General features: G+C 39.9%; 1 protein-coding gene across 4 annotated transcripts in view; it reads left to right on the forward strand.

The window, feature by feature from the left end:
- PER2 (period circadian regulator 2) overlaps positions 1 to 9,564 on the forward strand; it is a 48,193-nt gene extending 38,629 nt beyond the window's left edge. For all 4 annotated transcript variants that reach the window (XM_069865020.1, XM_069865021.1, XM_069865023.1 and 1 more), the window contains 5 exons: positions 1,039 to 1,886; positions 3,439 to 3,625; positions 4,148 to 4,340; positions 5,928 to 6,078; positions 7,116 to 9,564. In XM_069865020.1, the coding sequence (XP_069721121.1) occupies positions 1,039 to 1,886; positions 3,439 to 3,625; positions 4,148 to 4,340; positions 5,928 to 6,078; positions 7,116 to 7,265 (1,529 nt within the window). In that variant the 3' untranslated portion in view covers positions 7,266 to 9,564. The remainder of the gene's footprint in view (positions 1 to 1,038; positions 1,887 to 3,438; positions 3,626 to 4,147; positions 4,341 to 5,927; positions 6,079 to 7,115) is intronic.
- Positions 9,565 to 11,839: the final 2,275 nt, after the last annotated feature.

The raw sequence follows: 11,839 nt of genomic DNA on the forward strand, positions 1-11,839 counted from the left end.
TTTTCAGGTTTGTGGGGTTTTTTTGTTTTCAGCCTCTTTGCTGTACATCCAGTTTCCCCATTCCAGTACTGTGTAATCGGTGATAATTGTTTGGTTGCTGTCAAGTTAATAAAGTGATCAGTGGGATGGAAATGGCACAGACTAGCCGTACTAGTGAGATCCTTTTGTTTCATTAGGACTGGGAACTCCAGGTGGCATTTTCAGAAGTGCTTGATACTGATCTGACTTTGTTCCCATTTCAGTCCTAACTTGACTTGGAACCGAAGTCAGACAGTGCTAAGCATTTTTTGCAGATTCTTATCTTTCATTTTTTATTTAAATAGTATGCAGGTTCTTGATTTGGGAAGCCTGTTCTGGAACTCTTTAGTCCACCTCATGTTCTTTGTACTTGGATAAACTTTCAGCGTGTCAAAATAAGTTTTGGGCAAACTAAAAATTTGAGCAGCCTTTCGTGCCAGAAATTATTTTATGAGTTTCTTTGTGTCTGTAATCAGTTGAACTGACAGCCTTTACCTAAGGAAGGGTTACTTGCTGCAGATTTCTCCTAAAATAAGGCTGTAAGGGCAGCAGGTTTTTTTCCTCCCAGGATATTCTTCTCTTCATGAGTACTTTCTTTTTCTGCTTTCCCCCCTACCCTTCACCTTTTCAATTATGGACCTGCATGACCTTAATTCTATAGAAATAGAAAATTCTATAGAAATCCCATACTGCTTTCATTGTAATTGCTGGAGTAGTTAGGAGTCTGCCCCTCCGTGAGTCACTGTTTTGCAGCTTTTTGCTGTTTGTGTGGCAAGCATTTGAGCCTCAGCTGATCCACGCTGCTGCCTTCTCTTCCTTGGTATGTCAGCATGGTTTTCATTGCACAGTTAGCTCAGCTCTTGTGCTAGAGGTAAAAGTGAACATGACTCCTTCCCAAATGCTTCCATTGGGTAGGCTAAATGCAGTTTTGAGCAACTTCTAGGCGTGGCAGGCTGAAAGCATCTCATCTGAGGGCAAGTAGGATCCTTCCTGATGTTTCTGTTTGGGGTTTTTCTGCAGGTGCCCGTGGACAAAGAAATGGCCCTTCTGGAGTGGATCAGCCTTGGAAGAAAAGTGGAAAGAACAGGAAATCAAAACGCATTAAACCACAGGAGTCTTCAGACAGTACAACTTCTGGAACTAAATTCCCCCACCGGTTCCCACTTCAGGGTTTAAATACTACTGCTTGGTCACCATCAGACACTTCACAAGCAAGCTACTCGACAATGTCTTTTCCCACTGTTATGCCACCATATCCACTTCCTGTTTTTCCTGCAGCAGGGACTGTGCCTCCAGCTCCTGAGACTTCGCTCTCTGGTTTTAATCAGCTGCCAGACTCTGGAAGTACCTGCCCAATGCAGCCACCGCAGTTCCCTGCACCTCTCATGACACCAGTTGTAGCTCTCGTGCTCCCCAACTACGTCTGCCCAGAGATGAACAATAACTTACCTCAAACGCTTTACCACAGCCAACCCAACTTCCCAGCCCATTCCACTTTCTCTTCACAGACAGTGTTTCCAACACAGCCGCCGTTTGCCACACCCAGCCCTTTCCCACAACAGGCGTTTTTTCCAACGCAGCCATTCCATTACAACCCACCAGCAGAAAGTGAAAAGGTTCCTGTCACAGAGCCACGAAATGAGCCATCCCGTTCCTGCACTCCGCAGTCAGTGGGTCCTCAGGACCATGCTTCGCCGCCTCTGTTCCAGTCAAGGTGCAGTTCTCCTCTGAATCTTCTACAGTTGGAAGAAACCACAAAAACTGCTGAGAGTGGAGCTCCTGCAGGTTTACATGGAGCTTTAAGTGAGGAAGGAGCTATCGGCAAAATCATGGCAACTAATAACTGTAGTGGAAAGGGATCCTTACCAGTAAGTATGCTGATTGGTTTGTTTTTTTTCAAAGTCTTCACTTTCTTGAACATATCCAAATTTGTTACTCTGAAGAGGTGCCTAAAATGGACCTCCCCCTCGTTTTGCTGTCTCTGCTATGTTGTGCTTTCACTTGTGGGCCACATTTGTTAATGGCAGATGGTAACCAGTCAATACAATGCCAGAGATGGACTCAAAATCCTAGTTAGCAAGTTCAACCTTCAGCAGACTGAATAAATTGTGAAATCCAGTCATTACAGCAAAAATAAAACCACTTCATTATTCTTCCAAAGTTATTCTAGGAGGCTTGAAAATACATCCTGAAATAGTTTTGTTGAACTTTTTTTTTAAAAAAAAACAAACCCCAAACTATATGGATAAGACCATTGAAAAACACTGAAATAGATTTAAAATAATATGAACACTCATGAACACTAGCAAAAAGTTTTTGGCTAGTGAATTTGCATGGAGGGAGGAAACAATCTTCAAGTGATCTGAAAGAAGCTGATTTAAGTTAAATTCTGTTATAACATGCTTGTTATCTCCTGATCTTAAGAACGAATACATTTGGTTTTCATTTTTTTTAAAAATTCTCTACCATACTAGTTGTGCAAATTCCACTTAGGGAGAAATTTTGGAGATATATGGATCCAGTGCTGTGTTTGGACTAATGTGTCCTGTGCACTACATCTCTGCAATCTTATCTCTGTGAGGACTTCTGACTTGCGCTGTGGTGTAACAGTGCATCTGTGTTAGTGTGCTCCAAGATGCCTTTGCTGGATTAGAAGCTCAGTAGCTTAAGACTTAATAGTAACAATTTTGCTAGCAAATTCTTTTGTATTTCCTCGAATTGTTAGTTCCTGTTCTTTAGAAACGTGAAAAATGTAACTTTCTGTAATTTCCTCATTACTTCCTAGAAAACTAGGACAGTATGTTCGCACATTTGTTCAGGAATGTGTTAAGGATAAAGCTAGGTTTCCCGCTATTATTGTATTTTGCTAAGTTCTACCTTAATTTCTAATATTTAATCTTCAAGCTGACATTCACTGAGGTTTTACTTATGTTAGAAATCAGCATAGTTAACACTCTTTCCATTAAAAACATACAAATAAATTATATATGTAGGAAGCTTGCTTCTGGGGACGCCTTCTCATTGCGTTGAGAGTAGTAACCGTGACTCTTGATTCCAGTCTCTCTGAGGTCACTTAGGAGCAACTGCTAGTGTGGCTTGGGTAAATTCTGACTTGTCCAGAACAGCAGGGGTTGTCAAAGCTGAATAGCAAATGCCTTCCTTACTAAACTATATATTTTTTAAAAAGAGAAATTGAACGGAAATCACTGAAGGACCACTCGTCTGCTCGTCATTCCACTTTACAGTTTATCTTGGTGTATGTTACTGGTGGTCGTCTGTCTTTGAATAAATGTGTAAACATATTAGGGTATCAAATGAAATGGGTTAATGCTAAATGCAAGTGCTAAACAGCCTTGTCTTCTTGTTTTGGGTTTAGTTTTTTTAATTTTGTTCCCCATCCTCCCCTTCTCTTATCGCTAGGCTGAATCTCCAATGGATGCTCAAAATAGTGATGCACTGTCCATGTCTAGTGTCCTGCTTGACATCTTACTTCAAGAAGATGCATGTTCAGGCACTGGTTCAGCTTCTTCGGGGAGCGGAGTGTCTGCAGCCGCTGAGTCTCTGGGGTCTGGATCCAACGGCTGTGGCATGTCGGGAAGCAGAACAGGTAACAAAAACTCTTAGCATTTTAGAAGAGTTGGAGCATGAGGTATTGCAAACACCACCTGAACATCAAGTGCTTTATGTAAAAGTCTGTCTTTAATCCTTATTGTGTAGTTTATTCTTTTTTCTGATTACGTAACATGAAAGGTTTTGTATTGTGCTTGATTTACAGTATATTTACATTATAGAGCCTTTAAGTGTGTGTAAAATGGCCATTAAGATATTATCTAGATGTGACAGAATAACAAAGAGAAAGTCCTGTACTCCTTCAAGTTTCATTTCAGAGTTTTTTATTTAAATAAGGGAGCTAGTCTGTTGAAATTCAATGGAGACTTAGGTTGAGAATTTGAGTTCTAAAAATATTAATGTGTTTACTCAGGGGTGGAAATTCCCTCTGTTTAAAAAATGAAATAAAATGGCAGTTGTATTTGTTTTCAGTTTTCATTAATATTCCCTGTTTTCAAAAGCATTGAGATAATCCATGTATTTGACAATTTATGTTGAAATTTTACATGTCTTTTTAAAGGTAGTAGTGAAACTAGTCATACCAGCAAATACTTTGGGAGCATTGACTCTTCAGAAAATCATCATAAAACCAAGATGAAGGCAGAGATGGAAGAAAGCGAGCACTTCATTAAATATGTCCTTCAGGATCCTATATGGCTTTTGATGGCAAACACAGATGACACTGTTATGATGACTTACCAGATACCTTCAAGGTAATTCCAGTGTCGTAGTCCTTCATGAACTGTGTATGTTGGGAGGAGCAGGGTGGAGAGAAGGGAAGTTGTACATGAATCTCTGCCTCAATAGAAATAAATAGGTTTTAATGTTTAGCTTGGTGTCAAGAGCAGCTCTTGCTTCCTTTATATCTTTTGTGTACTATACAAGAAGTTCTCAAAAAAGTAAAAAATAATCGATTAGGCTTACTTGTATTTTTAGATTAATTAGCTGAGTTGAAAGTAACTGCGTATATTTTCTGAAGCTGTTTTATAGTTAGGAGGTCTGTGGCATGGAGGATGGGTACTCTCTGGCTGTGGTCCTTGAGGCGCCACATTCAGTGGCTGCTTTCTCTGCCTTGTAGGGTTTTTTCCTGGGTTGTTAACTTCCACATGTTCATTCTTCTCCATAAATTCCCATTAAAACAGGACAAGAAAGTAGAAGGTAAAAATCATAAGGTGTCTAACAGGAAAACCTGTACTGGAAAAAAACAAACCCATAAAAAACCTACCCCATAAAAACATTCCATGCTTCAACAGCAAAGAGCAGGAATAGAAGAAGAGGGGGTGACAGGCCTGCAGATATTTTTAATCATCTTGTTTATATTTCTTGGGAACAGTTAATGGTATTTTGAAAGGAATTGGAAGTTTCAGTAGAGAGAAGTCTGTTGAAAGAGCAGGAAAACCAGGTTTCAAAATACAGAAGCCCGGGAATGATGGGGGACAAAAATAGAGAACATGTAGTGAGAACTCCAGAATATTTCCCTGTATTTAGAAATAGCTTGATATTTGTCAGTTTTTGTAGCCTGAAGGTTTTACACTATAGATGGGAATTCCAGTAGGCTGTAAGAGTAGCAAAGCCCACCAAAGAGAAGTTAGTATAAAACAGGATATTGTGACACAGAGTGAAGCTCACTCAGTGTGATGCCCAAAACGAAAAATGCCTCTCTGTCCTTAGGTGTGCTGTAAGGAACAGGAACAGTACTGGGTTTCTTGGAACTTGCTCTCTGCTGTCATCTTTTACAGAGCTGTAGAGCTTGTAAATGTTTTGGTGTGGACTGGGGTTGTGTTTGAGTTTCTGAATTGAGGTGGGGCACTGGGGGGTGAGAGAACTTCAGCTGTTGAAACAGAGCAGGCTTTGTTCCTTCTCAGTCCTGAAGAGAGATTGATTTTTGATGACCTCTTAAACATACCTTACTACTTCTGCTTTAGTATCTCATGTGGGCATCTAGTTGGTTTGGGTTGTACACCTAGTGAAGGAGAACCTGGAACTCAGTGCAGCAGCAGAAGGAAACTGGAGTTCTTGATGTTTTCACCAATGATGCGGGCTCAATAGCTCCAAGAAAGCCATTTTCCCTGATGGGATTTGGATGGACACGGAGCCAGCAGAGATACATTAAAGTTGTCTTCAAATGTAGATAACTCCTGAAATGACCACACTTAATTTTCTTTCAGTATAAGATTTATAAGCTTAACATTCCAGAACAAAAATAGTCTTGAAAAATGTTATATCTGACTGTATAACCTTATCTAGTCATAAAGCCCAGAAACCCTTGAAGCTCAATTTCTAAATACATTTTATTTTAGAGATTTGGAAACAGTTTTAAAAGAAGATAAGCAGAAATTAAAGCAAATGCAGAAACTACAGCCAAAATTTACAGAAGAACAGAAAAGAGAGCTTATTGAAGTTCATCCATGGATCCAGCAAGGTGGATTGCCAAAAACCGTTGCTAATTCTGTAAGTTTAAATGAATTAGTTACTTTTACATGTATCACAGCGCTTAAATTATTAGCTGCTCTATGTTAGACTTTTCCATTCCTGTTGCTATGAAAACTTCATTAGTTACAGAGAGAAAAAAATAATTCAAACTTCCATTCAGTGGTTTCTGTCTTGATTTAGTTTACCAGAAGTCTTCTTTCCAATGGGAAAGTCAAAGTAGTGGTGAATACAGTATAAGAATTTCCTGTTTCTAAATTTCTCTGTATCTGTTTGAAATCCTTTATCAATGCAGCCAGAAATTTTAATATGTAAAAATCTGTTTTGTGTGCAGACACATATGTCCATTGCTTTCTAGAAAGCACAAAATTCATGGGAATACACGGATCCTTTCTTCTGTCAGCTTCTCATGCAGGATCATGCCTTGATGACAAGAGGATTTAATGAATTGACAAGCAAACAAAACCAAAACAAAAAAGCATCTTTGCAGTTTTCCATTGTTTGTGTATTTTACTTATTCACATACAAACATCTGATTGCATTCACTTTTCCCAAAACTTTCCATCACTTGTTGCTTTTTTGCATGTGAGTCATCAGTGTAGAGGCTCTTTCTGCACGAGTGTTTCAAAACTCACTGTAACAGAATTGTAGTTCAACCCCAATCCTGATGTTAATGTTGCTGCAACATTAATGCTATAGAATCCAACTTGGGCAAGCACGCAGTTGTTTCAGTCTCTTAAGCACAAACATACCACTGCAGAGTTAGCAGGCAAATGGAGGAAAAGGTGGCTGGAAGTTCATGTAAAATGTCAGCGTTATAAATGATCTATGACATAACTGCTTCCAGCAGAGTTCTCAGGTACTTGTATTGATTTACCATGTGTTAAAATGATAGTGTGGGTGAAAGTTGAGGAGTGGAATATATCTGGTAATCGCAGCACAGATGTAAAGGCTCCCTTGGAATTGGGGAGTGCGTACAAATGGACTGTTGTTTGGAAAAGTTTTTTTTTCACCTTTGATTTATGAGTGTTTCTGTAAGCTTCTTTTTTTCTTTCTAGGAATGTATTTTTTGTGAGGACAATATACAGAGCAATTTTTATACATCATATGACGAAGAAATCCATGAAATGGACCTTAATGAAATGATTGAAGACAGTGGGGAAAACAATTTGGTTTCGCTGAGTCAAGTCAGTGAAGAACAAACGTAGCCTTTGAGGCTGTTGCTTTCAAAGCTGCTTCAAAACCACAGTGATGATCCACAAAGGTTTTAATCTTGTATCCAGCAAGATCGATCCAGTTCATAAAAACAAATGTTTTTCTTACTCTAGAAGAGTCATTTGTGAATGAATCTCTTTTTAAATGGTGGCAATCTCTTCCCAGTAAGGACATTGTTGAAGATGGTATACCTTTTCTTTAAAAAAGAATGACTCATATTTTGCACTTATATGCCTCAAGTATTTCTTTATAAACTATAGAAACTCTGATTGATGCCTACTGTTTTTTGTAGAGTGGGTTAATGAGTACTGAAAATTCCCTTAAGTACATACGGTTCTTCAAATCTCCTTTTGGTAATGATTCAGCACTATCGATTGTTCTAGAAATTTTGTTTAGTGGCTCTTTAGCATTGTTCTTGATACGTGAAGTGGTCCAGCAGAAAGAACCTTTGAGCAAATCAATTCACATTTGCCCTCTTCATACCAGTTGATCCCATCCTCTTTGTTTCCTATAGTTTTGAATGTAGTAACCTTTTTTGTCTAAGAGAAACGTTGAACTAATTTTGTAAGATGATTTAGGGTTAAAATATTTACATGAATGTGTAAGAAAGTATAGGTGAGCGCTGACAACTTTGTAGCCTTTTATTTACATGGACGCTGCGATATTATGAACTGTTTGTTACCATGAAGCATCGATTCACACACAAGAAATAGTCGTGCTTAAAGATGTTCAAATCTAAGACCACAGAGGGTGTCTGCGTGTGCTCCAGCGACTGTTAGACAAAGCTTGGTGGAACTTTACCCTTTATTTCTGGTTTGTTCTGTCGGGAGGTTGGCCACCCGTTTTTCCTGTGTGGCTATAAACAAACTTCAGACCTGTATGTGGCAAAAGAGGATTAGACATTTCTTGTCATTTGAAGATAGTTCTTCTGAAAAAGAAGTGATTTTTGAGAATAGAGTCAACTTTCACTATGTTTGAATTGCATAATGTAAAACTTTGTGGCTGGAATCCTGTGGTGTCAAGGATTTAATTCTAATGCCTCTGAGACTGTATTGACTTGAATGTGTGTATGTTTTGTCCTTGTGCCGTTCACAAACATCAGAGAACACAAAAGAACAACTTTTATATTGGTTGGTTAACGGATCTTTAGTTGCAGTATTGCGAGACGTCAGCTGTAAGTCTTGGAGTGAAAAACATACAGGGAAATTAAATTAACCTTGTCTTAAAATATTTTTCATGGAAAGCATTTCCTTTTTTATCACGATAACATTTCTATTCATCGAAATTTAAGGTTGTTTTCATTCTATTAAAATATTTCTTTTTGAATACAAAGAGGATGCGAGGTCAGATCTGACACCACCAAAAACTTGCAGAAGCGATTGCTGTTTGCTTAGAGGAAGAAATAATTTTTAATTTTTGTAAAGTAATTAGCTATTAATTGGGCAGTGAGGAAATTTGCACTGGAGACAAGTTCTGCAGATGGCAAAGAGTGTGAACTTGTGAAACAAGTAGAATCACACCTTAAAAAATAAGTATGTTAACGTAGTGTGAAGCACTACCCAGCAAGATCTGATTCCTTGTCTTTAAGAGTTTAGCGAGGTCAAGCTTAAATATATGTAAATACAAACTGGATGAGAAATTCTAAAGCGTTGGTGTTCAAGTCAGATGTATTAACTGTGTTAACCATAAATGGAACAGTGCAGCTTTACCAACATATTAAATATATTCCATTTTTACATGTAAGCACAAAGTTTCAATTGGACCAGGGTTTGGGAAAAATAAAAGCTTTATATAAAAGGAGTGCATCATAATTATAAAAATTATTTTCAGGGACTTCTCAACCACTTTGAAGTACTTTGCTTTAGCATGCTTTTTCTTCTGTTGGGTTTTGGGGTTTTTTTGTTGGTTTTTTTTTTCCTCATTTCTTTTATTTTTTAATGACCATCTTGTAACCATAACTTAGTGAAAGGAAGAGAAAAGTATATTTAGAGCATTTTGTGGATGTGCTTACTTCTGGACTTAATCTTGCATCCTTAAAGTGTTTGCATTTACAGGGTGGTATTAAAATATTTTCCTGTAACTTTAAATCTACATGCCTCCATTTATAGATAAGATTCTGAAGCTGTAATTTTTCCAAACTGTTGTAAGATGATTTATTTGTGATGACACTTTGTCAACATGTCAACAACGTTTTCTGTACACTGTGCAATATATTTTGGTTTTGCCACTTGTGACTAATTTTTATGACTTTGCTTTTTAGAAAACTGGTAAATAAAACAGATATATTTTTAATTGCTTTTTTGTTCTTTGAGCCTTCTGCCCCATATAAGAACCAAAAAAAAAATGTATTACTGATAGTATGGGAACTGGTATTTCAAACTGAAGACCTGGTAAGCCATGAGTTGGGCTTGGTGTCCTAAAGGAAAATTGTTGCCAGCTTGTCTGACCTGTAAGTTTTGTGGTGAGATGGAGGATGAAATCTTTGTATAGACTGGTCATTCTGAAAACGTGCAGATTTACTGCCTGGAAGAGCATGTGCTGTTGGGTTCTCTGTGGTTCAAAACTACCAGAAGACACACCGTCTTTTTTTGCTTTGTCTAGTGTCAGCAATGGGTACCTTTTCTCCTGTGGCCAGCCCTCTGTGCTTTTATAGTGGTAGCTCAGAGGCAGAGAATTCCTTATGCCCCTTGGATTTTCTTTGTACAGTCTTCTGTTGTGGTGTGGGTGTCCTCTCTTTTTTTTTTTTTTCACCTATGTGTTTTGAGAGGTCTGTGTTATGTTGTTTTTTTTTTTTAAACAGAGCAAACTAGTGAAAAGCCTAATTTGGTCAGAAGAGACCCAGACATTGCTGTGAGCTGCAAAATCAAGGTATGTTTCTATGCCACAGATCAGTTCACATCACAGGTGAATTGCCTTCACACCAACGGTAGAATTGTACTGATTGGTACTGGGCTGCAGGGACGGGTATTTTCAAGCATGGTTTTTAAACACATCATCCAAGTGTCTTTGAAGTCTTGCAAACGGACCCTAAACCCAGGAGAGCTCTGTGTGTGCAAAGACTGAAAACACTTCTGTCCTAATCATCATCTTTCACACAGAGTTTACTGTCTGGGGGCCTGAACTAGCCTGAAATGAACTGATTTTGCTTGGCTCTTTGGGGCAAACCGTTGACGCTTTTATGCTCTGAGATCACAGAATGGTTTGGGTTGGAAGGGACCTTAGAAGAACACCCAGTTCCAACCCCAGTGCCACTGGGTCAGGCTGCCCAAGGCTCCATCCAGCCTGGCCTTGAACAGCCCCAGGGATGGAGCAGCCACAGCTTCCTGGGCAACCTTGGCCAGGGCCTCCCCACCCTCACAGGAAAACATTTCTTCCTAAGATCTCATCTTAATCTCCCCTCTTTCAGCTTCAAAACATTCCCCCTCATCCTATCCCTGCACTCCCTGATCAGGAGCCCCTCCACAGTTTTCCTGGAGCCCCTTTTGGTACTGGAAGCTGCTCTAAGGTCTCTTCACAGTCTTCTGTTCTCCAGGTTGCACAACCCCAACTCTTGGCCTGTCCTCACACAGAAGGCACTCCAGCCCTTGGATTATCTTCGTGCCCTTCTCTGGACCTGCTCCAACAGATCCATTCTTCCTGTGCTGAGAACTCCGGAACTGAATGCGGGACTCCAGGTGAGGTCGAATCCTCTCCATCACCCTGCTCCCCCCACTGCTTTGGATGCAGCCCAGGATACAGGGGGGTCTGCTGGGCTGCAAGCGCACATTGCCAGCTCATGTTGAGCTTCTCACCCAATATCACCTAAATCCTTTTCTTTGGGTCTGTTCTCAATACGTTCTCTGCCCAGCCTGTATTTGTCTTTGGGATTGCTCCAACCCAACTGCAGGACTTTGTACTTGGTGCTGTTGAACTTCATGAAGTTGGCACAGACCCACCTCTCCTACCTGCCAAGGTCCCTCTGGATGGCATCCCTGCCCTCCAGCATGGTGACCACGCCACGGAGCTTGGTGTCATCAGCAAACTAGCTGAGAGTGCACCAAATCCCACTGTCTGTATCTGTGAAAAAGATGTTAGACCCCGGGTGATAGCGTTCTTCACGTCTGATTCACAGAATCACAGAATCATCAAATGGTTTAGGTCGGAAAGGCCCTTAAAGCCCGTTCAGTTCCACCCGTCTGTCATGGGCAGGGACACCTCCCACTAGATCAGGTTGCTCAAAGCCCCAGTCCAGCCTAGATTATTAAATTATTGCAATGTGTTGGATTGTTTCATGTTGATGCTAATGCAGCGCGACCATACCTTAAACTGCAAGTAGATGCGGTGAATAGGGGACTGTAATCTTCCTCTTTAGTAGCTTTCTGGGATGCTCCCAAGTCTCTCAGAGTGTTGTGGGTTGCTCCGAAGGACAGACACATTGCTTCAGCACTCAGGGAATGGGGTAAGTAAGCGGAACATTAATGAAACTTTCTGAAAGTGTTCTGAATTTCCATTCATGCTGCTCTTTTCTGCCAGTCAGCTTTACGCTGGGGAAGAGAGGGGAGTAAATTAATATGAACACTGGTGTCCC

This window comes from Phaenicophaeus curvirostris, chromosome 10 (assembly GCF_032191515.1).
Source record: "Phaenicophaeus curvirostris isolate KB17595 chromosome 10, BPBGC_Pcur_1.0, whole genome shotgun sequence".
In the NCBI taxonomy this organism is placed as follows: Eukaryota; Metazoa; Chordata; class Aves; order Cuculiformes; family Cuculidae; genus Phaenicophaeus; species Phaenicophaeus curvirostris.